This window comes from Boeremia exigua (genome assembly GCF_020726555.1).
Source record: "Boeremia exigua strain MPI-SDFR-AT-0100 chromosome Unknown C7974scaffold_10, whole genome shotgun sequence".
Classification (NCBI taxonomy): Eukaryota; Fungi; Ascomycota; class Dothideomycetes; order Pleosporales; family Didymellaceae; genus Boeremia; species Boeremia exigua.
This window is the reverse complement of record NW_025763527.1, coordinates 885,891-907,173: the sequence shown is the minus strand read 5'-3', so window position 1 is coordinate 907,173 and position 21,283 is coordinate 885,891. Positions and strand designations below refer to the sequence as shown.

Here is a 21,283-nt window from a genome sequence, read left to right as displayed (position 1 = left end):
CAAGTGTCGATCATTGGATTGTGCGGAGACGTCGTCTCATGAAACTGCTGACGCCCCGTAGACTGTAGACCGATCAGTGAAATGAGAGATCTACTAGGTATGGGTGACATACCGAGATGGCTGATGCTGCCACGCTACTGTTGGGTTCCTGTGCCTAGGCGGAAAATGTCGAAGGTATCTCACACGCACAGATCATGTCTCTCGGACAGTCACATGCTACCAGTAGTAGTGACATTTGGTGTTGAGTACAGTACCAGTTCCATTAAGCTGGAAGGCATGCAGCCAAGCTTGCAAGCGAGAGATGATATTTGAGACCCACTCAAAAATCGATCATGCTGTGCCTGAGAAGTGGTATGTCGAATCACAAGCGAAAATCCCACAGAAGTCCTAATATAGATCTTAAGGTGGTGCAGCGTCTGAAGCCCAGTCGGTAGCGCGTGAAATTCTTAGCGTTAAGACTGGGCGTTCGTAGAGTATCTTGATCATCGGGAGTGAAACAACTCTCCAAAGCCCCACTATTACGATCTCAAAGCAATTGTTCTCTTGCCTGCAGTTGGGCTTCATAGCAACGCGATTTCCGGGGTCGTTTAATGCGCCGAGACCATGTCTCGATAGTTCGGCAGTTATTGCGGTGTTACCCTAGCACTACTTCGTAACATAGGTCTTGAAGACTGTTCTCGGGCATCCCGGATAGAGGTGCGGCTTCCATGCTGTGAGATTGGTGGTCTTACCTTCAACCCTTGCGTCGTGGGCAGGCTTGTGTTTGTCTGGCGGTGAACAACGGCGACTTGGAGCTAACAGGGCAAGCTGTCCTCGCAGGTTTCGGTGAGACGGAGAGGAGCGTTAAGGTCACTTTGCTTAGGTTGCTGATGCGACCACAAATGCAAGGCAGGTACGAAAAGTCGCTGGTATGCCATGCAGAGCGCAGTTGCTGTTCTAGCTGTCATCTTCACTCTGATCCGTAGTGCGCAGAGGATATCACGGCCCTCCCTTTTCGTTCTCGATTGGTCGTATGGCTATCGAGATAACGATGTTGTGTTCTCGCGGGTGGCGTTTCCAGCGACACGTGCTTTCCGCGTGGCATCGCTACTTCCTCAGGCTAGAAGCTCCTCCATCGGGCAAATGACACCTGTTCTACATTACGTGGCATCGTATGAGTGACTGTCAGGGAGTAAGCACATGTCGGCGTCACTTTCGCCCTTTACTATTGACTATCGGCGCAGCAACAACGCTTTCCCATGTTGAGGCGGAATCCGGACCTATGTTGCGTGCTTTACAATCGGTCGAATGACTTCTCTGAGATGTTGGCTCTACTTACGCACCTCTGTTAATGCACCGGTTGAAATCAGACTTGCCCGTTTCGAACGCGGTGTGACCACTGCATAGCCTCAAGGCAAGTCCCGAAATACCTCGACTATAAGGCGCACCGCCAGTCATAGGTGCGTACAATCCTTGTCAATCCCTTCGCCAAATGATGTTTGAACGGATTGCGTGCTGGTACCGTCCATTTGAGTTCCTCCAAACATATGCTCACTTTGCTGCAGGCTTGCCAGTCTCATCCATAAAACTTGCAACAATCATTGTGTAAACCTGCAATGATACACGATCAAGTCGGTGTCGCGTAGCGTATATGAATACGAGAGGTGTTAGCCGCCTAAGCGCTGAAAAATCCGTGCTTCGTCTTCCATGCACCACGCCGGATCGTCAAGAAGGATTCGTGCATAAAGCAGAGAAGTTGTGCAGGGTCGGAGGTTAGAATGCCCCGATTTGTCCAGTCAAAATGAAGTTACAATTAGAGAGCTGGGCTGACACTTGAGCGACATGGAAAATGCTAGTCGGTGTGGTATCACCACATACCTCGGGTAATCAGACATCTGGCTATTCCGAGGCTCGAGTTTACAGGCCTCCGTCACCGCGAGCTCCATGTCAAAGCGATGCAGGGACACAGCATTCGCTTCATGTGGGTGATCAGTGATGCCAAGAGCTTGGAGTGCAGGGTGCATATGTATGCGTAGATGGGGTGCATGACCTGTGCTTACTGCAACCATTTGCACCTGGTCGCCGTCGTACCAGCCACGCAGCACGGTGGATTTTTACGAACTGGGCATGCATGCAGACGGGCATTTTGCGCATGACGCAGGGGGTGCACCATTGGACGGATTATTGATTCCGTGTGTCAACTCTTGGTACCAGACAGGCCCGCGTTATTGACTCCGATCAAGTGTCCACAGCTTTGGGCCAGCAGTTGCGCCTGGAACCAAAGAGAAATGAGTTTCGGATCAACCCCCTCAAAGGGCACGGCTGCCATCAGAAGTTAGAATGAGGACGGGGCGGAACGGAACGTGAGCGACAGGCACGGACGCGCGAGCAGGGAGTAAACAACGTCGATCTGTGCAGATTGCTCTGCACCTTGTTCTGAGCTTGACTGCGAACAGATGTTGCCAAAGTTCTGGAACCCTCCCCAACCGTATGGATTCGGGACGCCGAACGATTGTGCCGAACTCACATGCTACGCGACTGAATGACTTGGTAAAGGACGTCGGTGCTGCATCCTTCCTCACTAGGCATTCCGCACGCGTGTCGCTGAGACACGGACTGTATATCATTCACGCCATGACAGCATACGTACTCGTGGCTTGCGGAAATAAGTCGAAGATGGTGTGGGGATGTCCGATGGAGTGACGATAGTGGGCATTCGAGAGTGGGGATAAGATGCTCAGTGGAGGGACAAGTCCGGTCTGTCAGAGCATGTAGCCAAATCTGGCAAGTCCAAGACGTCGAAGCTGTGGAGTCGCGACGGGGCAGGATCCTGCATGGACAAGGTCGAATACCAACACTGTCTTGTGAAAATGCAGTTATTTCATGATGATAATGAGTTATGCTGTTCTGGCATCTGCCGGTTACAAACTAGCGTATAGGCAGGTATCCGCGCTCCTGCAACTGAAGCAGGCATCGCCCACCATTCAGGTACCCTTGTCTATCGCATTCTCCAAGGCCGTGTACAGGTTCCTTGTAGGCTGTTGCTTAACGACACCCACTATTCTCGGCGTCCGTTCTCACACATGGTCATTTCGCGCGGTAATCCTCCTATAAGGGCAATTTGTCCGGTCAGCACAGGTTACCGGGGCCTTCCGGACCTTCGAGAACCGACAATGTGTCCACGATTCGTGAGTTGTGACAGCGATCAGCATCCACAATGCCTTTGCCCCGACGGCGACCTTACTTTGAACGGTATGAGGCACAGCAACGACGGGCCTTGCTCCCGACTATGTGGTAGCGGGTGGACTAAATCTTGATGGACATCACATTGTGCCACGAACGCCTGAGTTTGCGGAATTAAGAGTGGAGGAGTTGGTTCAAGCGCAACAAAGAGTCATACGCAACACGAAAGCGAGTTTTGGTTTTGTTCATTGAATCAAGGTTCCGAGACTCATTCAGGGTTGCGAAAGTCTGGAGCATCCAGCCTGCTGTTTGTACATGTGCTACTGCATACCCTGGGAGACGGAGATCGGTTGCTTCTAGTCAAACGTCAGAGAAACCTTAAAATATAGCTGGCGGAACGCCGTTGCAACCGTTAAAATTAAAGGCGTTCAGTGTTCCGGTTAGGTTCGGAGCCGAGGTACCCCATTCACACAGCAACTGAATGATCGAGAAGTTCTCTGACGATTAGTTAAGAATTAGGCTTAGGAGATACGCTCGTACTCGGACGCCTCGGTGCTTCTTTTGTTCGCTGGCAGCCGGGCCGCACCAGTTATGCTAAAGTTGGGATGTGCAACGGCCATGTAAATGCTTGAGTGGAGATTTCCTGAACCGGATCGGATTCACTTCCGGTCACCACGCTGGTGGAGAGATCTCGATTGGAGAGGAAGTACGTCCGTTCAGACACTGTGACGGGTCCATGCTGCAGGAAGTGGTTCCGGCGCATGCTATTGCGTGATTTGCTACGAATCCCTCGCGGATATTCCCAATTGCCAAATTTGAGGGTCGAAAGCAATGGTCTAGCCGTGCGATGCCATGTGGAGGCCATGTGTGCCCATGGCTGTAATTATTACGCCACACGTGAAAATAGCACGATCGGTGCTTGGAGAAGATAATGCGGATATTCTGGATAACGGGATCGGCACGAAACCACCGGGTCGAATCGCGTGAGCGCCACATCAGCATAGGAAGATCAAAGAAACTCTTGAGAAAGTATGAGAGGCCATGAGATTTCGATCTGCCTCTGGCGTACTGAGGGTCGCTTCCTGTCTTGCGCTACAAATGTAAGTAAAGCGCAATCTTTCCCAAGCGCCTTTCCAAATGAACCAACTCCAGCTCTTGAAAGCCACCCTAATTGTACATGGAAATTGAAAGAAACCAAATAGCCGAAAGCCTTGAATAGATGAAAGGTTTTCCAAATGCGCCTCAAAAAGCATGAGTGCTAGACCGTGTTCTTCCGGTGGATGCAAATGAACAATCGAACAACGTCCACCGTGTCTGTATGAACGAATTTCGAATTTTCCGTTCCCCAAAAGTAATCTCCGTCCGCGCCTTCGTAATCAAATGTTAACGTGCTGGGAGCCCATGTCGTAAAGGAATGCGTATTGCCAGCGTTGCAGATTCGCTCAAATCATTCTTTATCTGGACCGATTCATACATTGTCGCTTTCCCGAGAAGGCTAAAGCTCAGTCCTCGAATCATGCGCCAGAATAGTACTGTGGTACACCGTGCTGGCTGTAAGCCATTGGCGGTCCGCCCTCTTCCTGCACTTGGTCTAAGTGTCCTGGCTCTGCGTACCATTGCGCACTCATCGAGCGACCGGGCATGGTCATTGGTGAAATTTGGCTGTGTTCGTAAGAATTCCAAGCTGGTGGATAGTACTGGTGAGATTGGAGCACCGGCGCGGAGAGAGGTCCAGATGTTGAACTTCCCATAGTCGCGGTCCGCAATGTTGGTTGACTTGTGTCTATTGTGCTGGGATAAGGGTAAGGGGAGGTTCGCCGCCCAAATTCCTGTTGGATGCCAAGGCCTTGGCCTGGATACTGGTGCGGTAATCCTTCGATGTTGCCGTAAGACATCGATCGCGTTGGAGGTTGTTGTTGGAACGTAGGGTGTTGGCCCCATGCATGGGTCTCTGGATGACCGTATGACATGGTTGAGCTTGTGCTCATCGTAGCTGGGGTATGCACGCCGGAGACGCCAGATTCGCTCCCGTACACGGAATTTGCTGTTGACGGGGACTGGCGCCAGTATCCTGTGTTTGAGTTGGGACTCTCGGCGATTGTCGAGGAAGGAAGATAACTAGTCGTTGGAGGCCATTGTGTCTCTATTGGCGGAGGGTATGGATAAGCTCCATGTTGTGACGGCACTGCACGTTTTAGCATATTAAACACAGCTTAATATAATGACGATCTTACCTCCACCTGAAGTGGGCGTGTGGTGAGGGTCGAGATCGGCCTCACCTGGATAGCCATAAGGCGCGTTCGGCGCAGAACTGCCATGGTAGGACGCATGGAAATCGCCAATCTTTTCTCCTGTATGGGGAGGAAGATGTCGTGGAGATGAAGCTTGTGGTGTTGTTGGTGTCCCAGTACTTAGATCCTTCCCGGGACCCGAAGACCTTTGTGCATCAATGTTGTGTTCAACTGGAAAGAAATTACACTCTTTCTTTAGCCGAATGCAGTTCGAGCAACGGCCTTGTGGGTCGTCTGGAGCCAAAAGACATCGTATCTTTCTCCGCCGGCAGTGCCCTGTGTTTGTTCCTGTCAGTCAAGGTGGTCATGTCTGCGGCGCATAAGACAAGTGCTCTGTTGACATACCGCATGCGACAGATGTTCGGTGGTAGCCTAGCTTATTGCGCGCTTTGTTGCTTGTTGGCGACAATTCGCCTAATGCCAAGTTGCGCATATGCGGCGTAGATGTTGAGCGACGTAGTTCTCCAGGTATCTTGCTCTTGGACGAACGCCTTTTCTTGCTCAATTGATGGTGCGTTTGAGTAACGGAATCCGGCCCAGTGAAAGTGTTCTTGAAGTCAAGTGAGTCCGTTGGACTTTGGATCGAGACGGGTTCTGGAGGACCGTCGACGCCAGGGCTGTGGATCGGAGGATGAAAGGACATTGCTTTACTGATAGGCTGTACAGACAACGGCTGATCTAGTCTAGAAGCTGTCTTCTTCGCACGGCGGTCCGTTCCCACAGCCATGTGCAGCGCCGCTTTGTTGTCGCAATTCCCGAGTCTGAGCGCACCAAGGCAGACAGCGCATTGAAGTGCCCTGGGGATATGAGCATCAAATGTTTAAGGTTCGGGGGGACCCACCACGCAGATGGGACCTGAGATATACGTACCTAAGAAGTCAGGCAAGAGGACTTCTAAAACGTTGGGGCCCGCACTAGATCGTGTCTTAAGACGGGAGCAGTTGGCGGAGGCAATTGCGGGCGATCGACCATGCTATGAGCTGTTAGGCGCAATGGGTGTTATAGGCGAATATCCGACGGGGCTAGGGCCGAATAACAGTGATGGTCCGGGACCGGGAATGAAGACCAAGAGAAAGATGATGGTGAAGCAATGGTGGACAGTGGTGTATTGTAAGCTAGCTGCCACTACCGCAGGGGCCACGTTCACAGCAGAGGTGAACAGGCGCCAAAAGCAAAGCCTGCAAAAGACGAAAAGATTTAGGGACTTGACGTTGAATTTTAGAACGCGCTGTTTGGCTGAATTGAGTGGATGAATAAAAGTGGCGAGGCGACACACGCTATTGCCATATTGGGCCTGCTGCGTTCGAGTGCCCAATCACCCAATTCATCAGAGGATTTTGCAGGCATCCTGGTGGCTTGGCCTCCATAAGACGATCTTGTGCCAGTGTGGAAGGAGGGATTAACAGATCCCTGTACAGTTGGCTCAGACCAACTGATGTGCGGGATGGATGAAAGCGCGTTCGCTCAGGTTGAGGAGTCCGTGCGTCGTCGAGCTGCTCCGACCCACGGACAGTTTTAATCCCACCACACCATGGTTGACAGCCAGGCCGATGACACGACGGTAGCCGCCGCCTAGCGTCAGCTGCGGGCGTGGTCCACATAATTAGGCGGGCATGAATCTGCGTGCCCTCCAGCCATGGAAAACTGTCGACGACACTTTTAGTGGTGGTTCATCTGTTAAGGGCTCGCATGCAAGTACGCTGCAGACGCCGGAGATGGCCATCTAGGCCGGGCCCTGTGCGCTGGGACGAGGCCTGGGGATTGTAGTCACATCAGGGGTGCTTTCCATCGATACTGCTGGATCTAAGATGACGAGGACGTTCGTGGGGACAGGGCCGAAATGCCTGAAGCCAAAGCTGACGCGCTTGGTGGAGACGCACGAATGACGGCGCTGGTTGCAAATGCTGTGACGTTCCAGCACGGCGTCTTCCACAGCCATGGCCCTTTCTCTGCGCAAACGACATTTGCAGTCGCTGGAAGACTGCAGGCAACGCAGGGATGACGCTGGCGCGACGTGCTGACGCCGGCACTTGCAGCGAGAGCGGATACGTTGCGACAGGATGGCGCTGAAAAGGAGTCCTTTCTCCACACTCGTTCATCTCGCTAAATATGCCCTGAGAAAAGCCTCGATTCATTTCCACACGCGTCATCGTGATTAGAGACCGATGTCGTTTCTGCTACTGTTGCACAGCAGATGTCACTGGCTGCTACGATTGGTGGCACCCTCCTGGCAGACGCGGCGATATGGAGCGCTCAAAGGCCACCAGAGGCCTGACCCAACGCAACGGCTCCTGAAGACGTGCATGACGTCTACCACACCAAAGCCTGGGCGATTCCATACATGGCAATCGCACGTGGGACTCGACTGAGGAAGTGCTAATCGGGCCTTTTCGTCATGCATCTCCTGCAAACACAGGTCGAGACTCGACACAACGCCCATCATTTTGGTCACCGGTGATAGACGCTCGCCGACGGCATTGCCGTCACCTCCCCACATCGGCGCGATGGAGCACCTTAGTGCGGTGGCCTTGCAGCAGAAGACATTGCAGCGCTGTGCGTTTCCGTTACCCTTTCGGAACATGTTCTCCTGCTCTCAAGAGGGGTTCGTGCAGTTTCGTTCAACCGCATTGCCCGATCATAGCAGCGCCATCCCGGGGCCCTCGTCTCCTTCGTCCCTGCAGAGCAAGTTTGCATCTGTCCTGCTGACTCGGCACTGGCTTCATCGATACCAGGTCGTCGGATTTCGTTAGCCGGACGAAAGTGAGGCTTGGTTCCGGCATCTTGTGGTTGTGCTGCGTTTCGTACCTGCCCCATCCAAACTCGTCTTGGCTTGCTAGTATCCGAGACTCCACTTCCCCTAAGCTACTGTACGCACCAACAGTCACCACTGACCTGACGCTATATTGACATACTAACGTGGTACGCTTGCCGGCCGCATTAGGTATGCCACCGCCACAGAATCGAGACTACGGTGAATGGTAGACGGGTAGATTCGGATGGGCGTCAATGAGGTTGATCAGCACGTGTGCGCAGGCGACTTGGGCATCGCAATTGAAATGCTGACACGGGAGATCAGGCCTTTTGGCTGTCACCGACAAGCGACAACGCGTGATCAGGGTCATCAGTACTCATACCTCGGAAGTACAACAGCTCTGTTGCGTTGCTCAGAACCAAACACAAGTCGTTGCTGAGACTCTACGGTGCTGCCCTTGGTCATCACCCTACTTCGGGCTCACCCTCTCAGGTTGAACTAGTCCGGAACAAAGCGAGTGTTGCATCCGCACCAGTAATCGTTGGGATCACCATCGACTGCCTGCAATCATTCAGATGTCTATCTGTGACTGCATAGTCTCATGGAACAATCACCGCGTTGTGCAATTGGACTAGTTGAACAACAGATGAATGAGGCTCTGCCTCCGACTTGGCTTCTCAAAATTCCTCGACACTGCTGTTACAAAGAAGTGCTCCAGACTTGACATGATCGTCGGTTCTTACGCGTCCAGCTGGGCTCACTCCTAACTAGGGTGTGTAGATTAGGCAGTGTACTTTCGCCTAACCGAGTGACAACAGGTCGTTTGCACGTACGCACAATGCACTTGGCAATCTACAGGCCGTTCGCTTTGAGTGGTGAAGAGGCCGAAAGGTGAGCTTTTACGGACGGCTATGTTGCTTGGAAGGAGCGATCCCTTTGTTTGCTGTCACTTCATGACGACTTGGACAGGTGACCAAGGCCCAATATCAGGGTCCGTTTTGAAGTACTATGGTACAATCTAAAAGCCTGCTGGACTCCGTACGACGATTCGTTTATTCCTCAGCGGAAGAATTTCCTTTGCACCAAGCAATCAAAGCACCATATTTCGGAGCCAGCGCATCTGACTCGTCTATTTGTACAATGCCGCTTTCTCTACCCTGAACTCTGAATTTATTCAGGCCCCTCGCTATTAGTGACATTGCAGATCCTTCTATGTCAAGTCATACCTCCGTTTCCTAACCTTCTTGTCCACGCTAAGTGATGCATCGGAGTCGTGGGTGAAACAGCGTTTGAGATCGGAGTACATTCCGAACATCTGAAGCCTGGTTCATCACGCCACAACCGATCACATTTCAAGACCCAAGTTACTCTCCACAACTGTCTGGTTTACTTATAGATTTCTCGCTTGGAAACAGGCCGATGCCCTAAATTCCGCCGGGTCGCTACCATCCGATGTCGACGTGGGCTCAAGGGTGCACCGTTTCGCCGGACCTTTTGCGAACCTAATGCTCGCGTGGGATGATCCGTAGTAAGTACAGCACACGGAAATATTTGGTCCTCTAAACTGTTGAAGGAATCGTTTGCGACTCATCACATGGGCTACTATTGTCTGCATCCAATGATCGACCGTGCCCAGATTCCAGGAATTCTCTTGAGGGCTATCATCAAAGCAGTTTCAGCCACAGATTTGGTGTTCAAACTCCATGTCTTCAAATGAGTCCGTCGCCTGGTCGGTCTAAAAGACCCGGACGATCTTCAGGCAGTCATCTTGGCCCGCGGAGGCATACGTGTAACTCTTCACAAATGACTTCCAAATGAGTACTACCCAAAGCCCCACGCACAGACTTCTTATCTATGCCTAGGCCGCGCCATTGAAGCCCTGTCTAATGCACAACCGACAATATGCAGGCGCATCTGGGATTCGAGAGATCCAGCCCTGGAGGCTGGAGGTGTGCAGCTACACACGTGCTCAATGGTCGGATGCATTTCCGCCATTGACTCCAAAGACAACGAGAGAGAGATCGCCGTTTCGCTACCAAACACTGATGCACCCTTTCTTTCAAGAAGTGCATGTCCAAAATGCGATACTGTCCTGATGAAGAAACAGCAATGACAGCGTCATACTTCGCCCCACTCATAAGGCTTAGGCTAGGGCCCCGCACATTGAGGTGCGCCACTGGACGGGCATAGAAATCCACAAACAAAGTCTAACAAAGTCGATCTCGGTAGGCATTGGATGACCCAAAACGCACCTTGCTCGACTATCGTGCTTGTGGACATCCTCCATCTATTACGTCTCTATCGCTCATATGCCGAGCAGGGGCGCGGGGACATCACCAACGGACGCTGGTCAACAACGCCGTATTCACCATGCGGCTGCAACTTTATTTGAGAATCTCGCCAAAAAAATGTCTTGCGATTGGACAGATGAAACAAAGTTGCGGACACGAGTTCCCTCGGGCAGACTTCACGGGTGTGCTGCTTGACGTGAAAGTCGTTGGGCGATGCCCCGACCGCGAGGTACGATACCAGATCACCACTGTATCCCCAGCACAAAGCCACATGAGTGGACAATTGTACGACGTTACTAGTAGGAAGTTTCTCATTCTGGTTAGACTAATGATAGTTGCGTGATAATTTGCACAAATCACACACGCAGGCTCCGAGGGTAGGGATCGGTTCAAGTACCGACTTTCTGTCTCGGGTTCATCTGACAGCAGCGATCAAGAAGCCGTCGTAATTCTTGTCCCCGACCGTCTGGGTTGGGTACGACTCCATCGAGCCTATCCTTCCCGGGCATGTTGTCCACCACTCGCCGTGTTCCAGCAATTCTCGGGTCCTCGCTCATCTTTTGCGCGAGTTGCCCTTTTCTTACATTTTTGTCACCATGCATGCACGCTCCCGGCTCGTATAGCTCGGTGGCTCTTTCGGCGTACTCGAGGTACTCACAAGTTCAACAGCCGCGTTGTTTGTCACCGGATGCCATTGGTTCAATCCCAATGCGCAGCTTTGAGTAGTAAGCTTGTAGACTCGCGGAGAAGAAGCAAACTGCACGTGACCCTCAGATAAGGGCCACAGAGTACACGGTTCCTTCAGTTGATTTTATTAATCGATAAACACGAGCTGGGATTTGCCAACATTCTCCAGCTTGATATCTGCTATATACAGTGTCCGGCAAAACCTCAACTCTAGGACCAAGTCGCGCTTCCATCCTGACGCTGTTCCAGCATGCTTGATGTTTCACCTTGACTTTCGCATGATGCTCATCGAACTTGATGCTGCACAATTTGACATCAGGACTTTTGCGTTTGCAAGCTAGGTGTTTGAGCAACCTGTCCTGATTTCGCAGGCGCGTCTGCTGAAAAACGTTATCAGAGGCTATACGATGACATTAGGTAAGGCGTTGCTTTTCTGGTTCCGAGAGCGCATGCTCGACCACGTTATATGAAGGCATCTCTCGCCAGGAAGAATGCAAGTGTCCAAGTGAGTAGGTGTCAACTGTCGGACCAGTGTGGGTCTTTCTGATAGGATTGTCCCTGCCCTGACATAGTGATTCGTGCAAGATCGAAGCTTTTTTGTCGGGGGAATGGAGCACAATGTTCGAAGGAGCTGGAAGGTCTTGGAGGTTGAACTCCACTCCATATGCGGGGTCGACGAGAGCTTGCTAGGTACATGAATTCTCCAACAGTATAATATGGAGATTGCCGCTCCTATACATCCTGCGACTCTGTTGTCTTTTCCCTATGGCAGAATTACAGAACCATATCACGATCGAATATTGACCCACGAGTAACACGTCAAGAGTTTGTTTGATTGCGTTCCTTCAGAGGCTCTGACTTGCTGTATACATGCCCCGCTTGCACCACGTATCAACCTGACATGCCACGGTGGTGTTATGTATGCAGTTTGCGTCGCTTGCATCTGGTAATCAACAAGTCTGCACCTCTAAGATCGCCGATCTCTGCAACCCTTCATTCACCGCACGACCTCTGTTATGTGCGGCGCCACCCACGTAACAACACTCTAAGCATACTGTTGATCACCTATCGCTTTCTCTGCAGCATTGATGTTTTCGATAAATGATGAACGCTTTTGTAGGTATTCATGATTCAGCAACACCACCTGCATGCAGATTCTTCGAGAACAGAGAATCATGTAATAACAGCTGATTGTAATTGTAGGAGCAGAAACTTTGGAGAGCCTTCGCCGCTTTCGCGCCCTTATTCAGCTCAGTCACGGCGTCCAATGCATGGATGTAGAAGGTGCCTTCGAACACTGTGACTCAGCCGCACGTGCAGGCGCAACACACCTGTGTTGCCTGATAGCCCCGACTCCTAGCGTCTTTACGCCATGCACCTATACGGTTGAAGGGCGGTGTCTGACAGTAAATATGATGACAGTCATACTTCAATTCTCAGTTTAAATTGGCGATACAACCATTGGATTCTCACCTGGCCAACGACATCGCCAGCATGGCATTACAAGTAAAAGACGAGGTCTACGACCTTCTGATCCTAGTTGATTCGACCTACTCAATGGTCCACTACCTCAAATCACTCCAGACGTCTCTTCCCAAAGTCATAGCCATCTCCAATCTGACCGACAGTTTCTCGCGAATTGGGCTTCTAGCTTATCGGGATTACTCCGAATCGGATCGAACCAAGGATGGAATGCTTGAATGGAGCGGCTGGCATGAATGTAACAAAGGATTGGACACGGACGGCGCCAACAGAGCCTCTGCAGCTGCGCTTACAACCATGGCTGCAAATCTGGAACCCGATGGCGGCGGCGACTACCCAGAAGCAACCAAGACTGGTCTTGCTCGCGCATTTCAGCTGATGCGAAAAGATGCAACCACAATCATACTTCTCTACACCGATGCGCCACCACACTGTGCGATGGTAGCCGACCGAGATCCGGATAGCAATTACTACACAGAACAGACTGTCTTGCGCCACCCCTCGTCCTATGGTGGCTTCGGCTCGAAATTTGCAGACTGGGTGTCAGCAAGTAACATGCTTCATGAAGGGGAAAAGAAGGCTCAAGTTTTCTGTTTCTTACATAGAGACCTTGAGGATCCGCTCTACGGCGGGTATTACACATACCTCAGCACCGTTACACGTGGAGCCTGCTTTACTTTGGCAAGGTCCGCACCTGAAAGCATCTCACAGGTTACTGTTGACGTACTCCTAGCATGGATGGGTGTAGGCAAGGCAGGCATAGAGAACGTCATGGATGCGACGTTGATGCGATACAATAACGACGAGACCATCAAGAACATAAGTACTGAGCAGGACGAGCTCGCCAATTCGTACTTCTGGGCTGCAGACGTCAAATCAGAGGGCAAGAGAGTCATCACCAATCGGAAGAAACAACGTCAAGCTCTGGACTTGCGACTGAACAACAACCTTACAAAGATAGCTGTTACTTCCAGTGTACTCAACAGATACTTGCCGAAGAGGACAACACCCATCATGGACTTCGCCAAGCGTTACGCTGGAGATGCCACCTACAAGATCCTCGTCTCACGGCAGCTGCAGAACATCATTGAGACAGACGTGGCCTCCATGTCTTTGAACCCTGTGTTTGGAGTTCTTTGGCGCACTGTTTGTAGGGACCGCGGGAATCCCGCTCGTGATAAGCTCATCGCCAAATTCAGTCTTCATGTTGACAAAATTGCGGATACGGATGAGAAGGCACGCATGAAGAATTGGCTTGAAGAGTCATACGACTACGTCAACGAGATTTTGTGTATAATTGATGAGGTACCTGAGCAACAGCGTTTCCCTTGTGTCTTTCTCGATCCTACGATCAACTTTGCGCCTGCGATGATCAAGGGGACGGCGCAACACGGCGATGAAGAAGATGAACAAGATCAGCCCTTATCCAAGTTCCGACGAGATGAGCTTCTGGAAATCGGTCGTTCGTGCGATGGACGCATCCTTCGTCGTCTTGCAAAGGTACTGACTCGGATCACATACGTTGAGTCAGCAGCGGAACTTCCAGCCCACATAGCAGAGACATCGAACACTGAGGTCCCGAAGATTCCTACAGCATTGGCGTCCCAGGACTTCGGATGGAAGTTCTGGCAGATCCTTTTGCATGTCATACTGCCAGGTACAATGCTTACTGCTCGACCTGCTGCTGTTTTGGCAGCACTTGCTATCCGAATCGGTCTGAAGCCATTATCAGGCGCAGCAAATGCAGCTATGTTGTTCTGGCGCGATAAGTGGAACAACATTGAAGTCCCGGAGACATGGAACTCGAGCTGCCTGGGTTTACTCCTTGATGCGGATGCCGAGCACAGAGCCCAGATGCAATCACATGAAGGATGTCCTAGCAAAGACGGCCTTCTATTTGAGAGCGACCGTGAGCTCTTTCATCGTCTTGTGATCTACCAGCACACAGGCAAAAATCTCTTGACAACCCTGACAGCAAAAGTTGGCTGGACACCTCGGAAGACCCACGCGCCTATCGGTCCTGCAGTCATGTGTCGAGAATGTCAACTGCCTAGATCGATAACAATCATGGCTGAAAACTCGCAAGGCAAGTGCGGTCTGTGTGTGTTCACAGGGTCATCATGGGGCTCTGTCGAGGATCGGGCAAAAGCGCTCCTCACTAATGTCACACCAGAAGACACTGCATCAACGAAAATTGCTTGGGTCGAATGCAGCATTCAGACATGTCGTGCGCAGTATGTGTGCTATAACACAGCTGACTTGAATGTTCGACCGAAGTGTTGGTACTGCCGCATGCAGACCAGCCTTCCGCCAGCGAAGCGTAGCAACAACCCTGCGCCTACATTGGAGTGCACAAAATGCCTAAACAAGGTCATCTGGCCGGATGAATGGAAACACATGGTGACAAGACCGTTCCGCTGCACAGCCTGCGTCGATGGAATGAAAACTATCGTCGGAGTCGATACAACTGCCACGCAGATTTGTGAAGAGAACGGACAAGACTGGCTCATAAGGAACACCAACGGTGTCCTTGAGAAGCCTTTCAAGTTCAGTCTATTCACGACAGTTGCTATGACCGGCACAAAGTCGTTCCTCGAAAACGTTGAAGCTCTTCCTGACCTTGATCCGGCAATGAAGCTCACACTCAAGGGCAAGCAGATTCGCAACGTTGCTGCACTGACTACAGACCTAAAATCTTGGGTCAAGCGCCGTACTGCTGAAAGATCTCACTGTAGCCTCTGCTTCAGCACATTCACCAAGAAGTATCTGCTCCCAGCATGCCGCCGGCGCGGATGCCATCAGAGCATCTGCAAAGATTGTCTTAGCAGTTGGTACGGGCTGAACAACCCCGGAACCATAATCAACACCGCTGCTCTCTTCTGTCCCTTCTGTCGCCGTGCTCCAGCCGCGCGCACTCTCGCAGTCTACGGGAAGGGCATACACGCAGTAGGCAATCTGAAAGCAGCTTACGATGAGAGAGGTGAATGGATCCACGCCTGGTGCTCTCAATGCAACAAAGCCCAGCGGCTGATGGAACGCGAGTGCGCAAGAGGCGCCCCAGAAGCGCTTCAGCAGTGGCGCTGTGAGGACTGCGAGACGCCCGCAGCTGCACGGAAAAGGCTCGAAGGTTCTGTGCGGGAGTGCCCTGGATGCAGTGTTTCGGTCCAGAAGACATATGGATGTGACCATATTACGTGTACGTGTGGTACGCACTGGTGTTGGGCTTGTGGCGAAATGGGCTCTACTGCTTCAGATGTCTACAATCATATGAGCAGCGTACATGGAGGTATGTACGGGGATGAAGACGACAGCGAATACGACGAAGAAAATGAGGATTACTACTAGACGAAACACCAGGAAGCAGGGTTTGACAGATACAAAGGTATGGCGTGATGCATTGGATTCTGATGCAGATTATTTGTTTGTTCGAGAGGCGCCGCTTTTGTCTACGGTGTCTTATGAGATGGTAGAATAATTTGAATGATAAACGGTTATCATACACCGCTAAGGCACTACATTGAAGTATTTGATTCTGTCGCCAAGGCCAGTGCGTCTCCTTCACTCCCATCTACCGTTTGCTTCACTGCGCTAGGCTCGGCGCCCACCCCCTCTTCCCTTCTCCAAACAATCCTTTCTTCTCACCACCCTCTCCACACCACTGGTACTTCCACTAAACACGAGTTTCTTCGACGACGCCCGGAAGTTCCGTAACGCGCTCATAGCCGTCGCCGCAAACGCATGGCAGAACGCCAGCCCTGCTGCCGCTAAAGCCAAACAGCTCACCGAATCTTTCGTCGCCTCTGTGAATCAGCAGGCCACCACGACTATCATACCTGACGGCGTTCCTACTCGCGAAGTTTCACCGTCGGACTGGGCGGGGCTCACACGCTTCGGAGAAGACGTCGGCAAGCACATGGGTGTCACCGCAGGTGAAGCGTGCGAGGCGCTGCTCAGCGGCAAAACCGCAATGAATGAGGTTGGCAGCAAGCGTATTCCTAAGTTCGATTTCAAAGAGGAGCATATGAAAGGCTTGCCTGAGAAAGTGCTGAGGTGGATCCGAGACCATCCTGTCGAGGCTGCGCAGCTGATTGCCTGTCTTGCTGCCGTGCCGATGGCCATCGGTCTCGCCCCTGCAGTCTTGGGTTTCATTGGGTTTATGCCCGTTGGCATTGCTGCTGGTTAGCTGTTCCCTGCGAGGTATGGCTATTGATACTGACTCTGTGGAACCAGGTTCTATTGCTGCGGCGGTTCAGTCAGCTGTTGGACCTGTCGCAGCCGGCGGCGCGTTCGCTATCCTGCAAAGCGCAGCTATGGGTGGATACGGCCTCGCCATCGTCAAAGCTTTGGCTGCGACTGGTGCGGCTACTGGCGTCTGCAGTATTGCAGCTGCTAGTTTCCTACGCGCCATGAAGGAAGGTGCGGAAAACGAGAAGAAAGACGCCTGATGAAGGTGACAGTCAGCGAGATGGGTGTACAGTGAGAGTCCATGCATTCGATCGCCGTTGCGCAGTCCCTGGCCGTACTTATCATTTATTCACAACCGAGTCAGACATATCCGTTTGAGGCAGTGGTTGCTTGTATGCACCGCTTGCTTCCATGCAAGAGGAAGGCATGCCGTGTTACTGTTACTTTATGGCACCAATGTTGGACAAGTAGACAACGAATAAATGTGATAAAAGATGCTTTTGGTCTGCTAAATAGAGAAATTGCCAACCTCGTGAGTCGTCATGATCTATAAGCGCGGAAATGCAAAACCCAGGATTTATCCTCTAGAACGCCGGACAATGCAACAAGTCTAAGATATCATGTCGTACCAACAGATCGTCTACTCGGCCTCGTCATCGGTATTAGGAGGCTGGGGTGTGCCCTGTGGAGTTGTTAGAAAAATGTTAAAGATTGCAAATGGTGTGATAAACGTACCTTGGGGCTGTTGAGCCAGTCAATGTATCTCAGTCTCCGCCTGACTTCACGCTCCTTGACCTCCTTCTTAGTCATCTTCTTCTTCTTCTTGGACCTGAACTTCATATCGTCCTTTGAGCCCTCAACGTCGGAGCCAATAGGTGTACCAGCGGAGCTAGGCGCCGCAGAGCTGACGTTGCTGCTAGCAACCGACGAACCAGGACGGGAGTCCTCGAAACGGCCCATATCGACAGCAAGGTGACCCTTGTGCTGGACCCTGCCGTCGATGACGTGCCACTGCTCGGGGCAGAGGGCGCCGACAAACTCCTCGTTGTGAGAAATCATGATAACACCACCCTTGTAGTCGCGGATAGCAACCGCAAGACCGCCAAGAGAGTCGCGATCCAAGAAGTTGGTCGGCTCGTCGAGGACAAGAAGATGGGGGTTGTTCCACATAGCACCTGCAAGTACGACCTTGACCTTCTGACCTCCAGAAAGACCAGAGATTTCGTTGTGGTTGGCGATCTCAGGATCCATACCAAGATCCTCGAAGTGCTTGGAGATAACCTTGGGCTCGAGGACACGGTAACCGAGACCCTCGCGGGATGCCTCGTGGTCGTCGAACTCTTGGATGAGCTTCTGGAAGCCCCTCTCCAACAAGGTCTCGCGCGAGATCATGGTGTTGTACTTGGGGAGCATGTGCATCCACTTGACCTCATACTGGAAGGTCTTCTTGTACTTCTGACGACCAATCAGGGCTTCAATCTTGCGTCCGCCGCTGCCGTCGCCAAGATCGATCAAGGTGTCCATCTGCGCCTTGTCTTCCTCAGTAAGAACACGAGTCTGCTTCATCAACACCTCGCGATCGTCACCGTTTGCGTAACGCCATTGGAGGTACTGGTTGGGCGTCTTCTCCAAGTGCATCTCGACGTGCTCCAAAGCGTGCTGCTTGATGTATCCAATACGCAAGTTGGGGTGCTTCTCAACCTTTCCGTCCTGTGGGGTGACTTCGCCTGTCAGGATCTTAATGAGTGTAGATTTACCAGCACCATTGGCGCCGATGATAGCAACTCGGGAAGAGAGTGACAGGTTGCAGGATGCGTTGAAGAGCGACGGCTTTGCCGCGCCAGGGTATGTGAATGTGCAGTCGGTCATACGAAGGATAGAGCGAGTGTTAGACTTGACTCCGGTCAAGATACCAGGAGGGGGGAACTTGAACTGGACGAGCGACGCAGAGAGGGTGTAGTAGCTCTTGCCTTCGGGGTTCTGCCTGACGAAATCGGCAAGGTTACCCTTGTAGTTAACAAGCTTCTTCTGCTCGTAGTGGTAGATGTCTGTGCAGACAGCGTCGAGGAACCCAGAGTCGTGAGAAACGATCAAGCTGGTGATTTCAGTGTGGCTCTTGAGGTACTCCTGCAGCCAAGCAACGTTGGCAACGTCCAAGTGGTTAGTAGGCTCGTCGAGCAACAAGACGTCCGCGCGCATAAGCATAGCACGCGCCAAAGCGAGCTTCATCTTCCATCCTCCGGACAGGGAGCCAACCTTGTGAGATTGCCTGCCTTCAGGACCAGCAGTGAAGCCAACTTCCTCCAGAACCTCGGAAATACGCTCCTGAGTCTCGTCCTTGAAGCGAGGATCATTGACGATGTATTCGAGAATTGTGATCTCGGCGTCTTCGCCCTGGTTGTGCTCGACAAAGCAGGTCCTGACCTCGTCCTGAGGAGGAAATCCCTCGAGCTTGCCGTTGGCGATACTGCGCATGAGCGTAGACTTTCCAGCACCGTTGCGGCCGCAAAGACCGTAGCGGTGGCCCTTGAGCAGACGCAGGTTGGTGTGCGAGAGAAGCAACATACCACCGTACCCGAGAGAGAAGGTTGCGTTGACAATTTCGGTCTCTCCATCGTCCTCGACGACCGGCTGACCGAACTTGCGATGATCCTCGTCAATGTAGAATTGAGAAACAGCCTCTGAGACCTTCTCAGCGGCATCAGGGCCCATCAAAGGCTTGAGGTAGGGAGCAACGAGCGAAGGAATGCGCTTGATCTGGCGCTCATGCACATCCTCAGCGATCATGGCGGAAATGTAAGCCTTTGCAGATGTCCAGAGTTCAGCATCACCAGGGAAGTCCAGCAGACCGCCAGCCTCCTTGACGTGCTTCTCCAGAACAAGGGAGACCTCGGAAGGCGAAACACGGGCAAGAGCACCGTGCTCGACGTTTCCGTCCTGATCTGCGGTGGCGGCATCGATGACAGCCAGCGCACGACCGCCAATCTCACGAACTTCGGGCATGGAAGCGCGATCGAGGACAGCCTTGACACCGGGCCTCAGCTTGGGGAGGAAAGCACGAGCCTCGATGGGGTCGTGAACGAGCTTGGTCAAGTTCTCGACGACTACAACAGTCTGGCGAGTGACCTCCTGTGTTGTGTTGGGGTTGTTGAGGGAGCGCTCAAGCAGAGGTGTGACCATGGCGAGGACAGGCGACGTCACGATGGCGACGAAGGTGGTCTGCGAAAGAGCGTGAATAGCCTTCTGCAGACTCTGTGTGGAGGGGTCCTCGATGGCCTTGACAAGCAGAGGTATCCGGGGAGCGATGTCGTCGTTCTGGAGGAGGGTGGTGAGGCTGTTCATTGTCTTGACCGCCTGCTTTGCGACCTGCAATATTGATTAGCGCGTGCATCAGTGTCATTTTGGATAGTACTGACCTCAGACTTAAGATCGTGCATGAAGCTCTCGACAATAGGGATGAGTCCCTCGAGCTTCTTACCCATGGCCTCGCGGAGAACATCCTTCTCCAGCTCGACCTCCAGGCTCTCCATGCCGATCTTGGCCTTATCGGCCATGCGGCCGATCAGCTCGAGCGCACCAACGGCGCCCTGCCATTTTCCAGACTTCTTGCCAAGGTATTTCATAACTGCAGGCAGAAGACCGAAAACTTTGGCCTCAGCAGAGAGGTTGTCGAACAGCGAGTCGAGCGCGTACTTGGCCGACTCCCTGACGGGGGCGGCCTTGTCCGAGAGCGAGTCGACTGTGAGGGGGAACAGTGTCTCGTCCTGAACCAGGAAGATAGCCTCGGTCAGCTTCTGCGAGCGCGGGAAGCGCTCGAAAAGTGCGCCGATGCCGTTCATGGCGCCCTCCCTCTGGACAGGGTCTTTCTTGTTGGTTGCCGACTTCTTGAGCGAGTCGAGGACGCCATATGCCTGGAGGCCACGGAAGCCAACAGAGTTCTGGAGGACCTCGGTGAGGGCGTAGGCAGCGTCGACCGAGGCGTGCGATGTCTTTGCGGTGACGATGCTGGTCAGGAACGCCTGGACGTCCTCCTGGGAGGGCGCAGGCGCCGCGCCGCTCTTGTCGACGACGATAGGAGAGGCCATGGTAGGCGACTCAGAGTGTGGCATATCCCGCGTACGGTCTTGTGTGTGCTGCGAAGCTGACTGTCGCTGCGCTTCTTTTTGGAGGGGTCTTTTACTTTTCTTATCGATACAGAAGTGCAGACACGGGCGAAGCGTAGCAGCCCAAAAGTGCAGAAAGCAACACAAAGACAAAGGGTATCGTGCTCGTGAGACGCTCCCGAAGAGTGGAGAGTCTATACAAGAACAAAAAGGAAGGGCACGAAATCCGGAGGCCCTGAAAAAGTGCGTTGGGGGGCCGTCTTAACGAAGAGAGCGGGCTTTATTAATTACCCTTATCCGCCCGCGCACGGGCAAAGTTCGTTGGTCCCT

At 52.4% G+C, this 21,283-nt stretch overlaps 3 protein-coding genes across 3 annotated transcripts; 1 reads left to right on the top strand and 2 right to left on the bottom strand.

The window, feature by feature from the left end:
* Positions 1-4,420: 4,420 nt before the first annotated feature.
* On the bottom strand, positions 4,421-6,349 carry C7974DRAFT_36462 (uncharacterized protein). The gene is made up of 4 exons (XM_046139804.1): positions 6,324-6,349; positions 5,799-6,250; positions 5,397-5,729; positions 4,421-5,347 (listed from the first exon to the last, which is right to left on the bottom strand). The coding sequence occupies exons 2-4, from the start codon at positions 6,178-6,180 to the stop codon at positions 4,677-4,679; spliced, it is 1,386 nt and encodes a 461-aa protein (XP_045994035.1). The 5' UTR covers positions 6,181-6,250; positions 6,324-6,349; the 3' UTR covers positions 4,421-4,676.
* Positions 6,350-12,526: 6,177 nt separating this feature from the next.
* On the top strand, positions 12,527-16,166 carry C7974DRAFT_36420 (uncharacterized protein). The gene has a single exon (XM_046139782.1). It carries the CDS (start codon positions 12,678-12,680, stop codon positions 16,008-16,010), a length of 3,333 nt encoding a protein of 1,110 aa, XP_045994034.1. The 5' UTR covers positions 12,527-12,677; the 3' UTR covers positions 16,011-16,166.
* A 976-nt stretch (positions 16,167-17,142) lies between these two features.
* C7974DRAFT_400769 (P-loop containing nucleoside triphosphate hydrolase protein) lies at positions 17,143-21,239 on the bottom strand. Its single transcript, XM_046142537.1, has 3 exons — positions 20,267-21,239; positions 17,586-20,216; positions 17,143-17,532 (listed from the first exon to the last, which is right to left on the bottom strand). Exons 1-3 carry the CDS (start codon positions 20,957-20,959, stop codon positions 17,491-17,493), a joined length of 3,366 nt encoding a protein of 1,121 aa, XP_045994033.1. The 5' UTR covers positions 20,960-21,239; the 3' UTR covers positions 17,143-17,490.
* Positions 21,240-21,283: the final 44 nt, after the last annotated feature.

What these genes read in the sequence shown, in the direction of transcription:
- C7974DRAFT_400769 (XM_046142537.1), bottom strand. Translation starts at nt 20,959, where the DNA reads ATGCCACACTCTGAGTCGCCTACCATGGCCTCTCCTATCGTCGTCGAC. An exon ending in TGCACGATCTTAAGTCTGAG is followed by an intron (nt 20,217 to 20,266) that starts GTCAGTACTATC and finishes TCAATATTGCAG; the next exon opens with GTCGCAAAGCAGGCGGTCAA. An exon ending in ACTGGCTCAACAGCCCCAAG is followed by an intron (nt 17,533 to 17,585) that starts GTACGTTTATCA and finishes ACAACTCCACAG; the next exon opens with GGCACACCCCAGCCTCCTAA.
- C7974DRAFT_36420 (XM_046139782.1), top strand. Translation starts at nt 12,678, where the DNA reads ATGGCATTACAAGTAAAAGACGAGGTCTACGACCTTCTGATCCTAGTT.
- C7974DRAFT_36462 (XM_046139804.1), bottom strand. Translation starts at nt 6,180, where the DNA reads ATGGCTGTGGGAACGGACCGCCGTGCGAAGAAGACAGCTTCTAGACTA. An exon ending in CCGAACATCTGTCGCATGCG is followed by an intron (nt 5,730 to 5,798) that starts GTATGTCAACAG and finishes GAACAAACACAG; the next exon opens with GGCACTGCCGGCGGAGAAAG. An exon ending in CACGCCCACTTCAGGTGGAG is followed by an intron (nt 5,348 to 5,396) that starts GTAAGATCGTCA and finishes TAAAACGTGCAG; the next exon opens with TGCCGTCACAACATGGAGCT.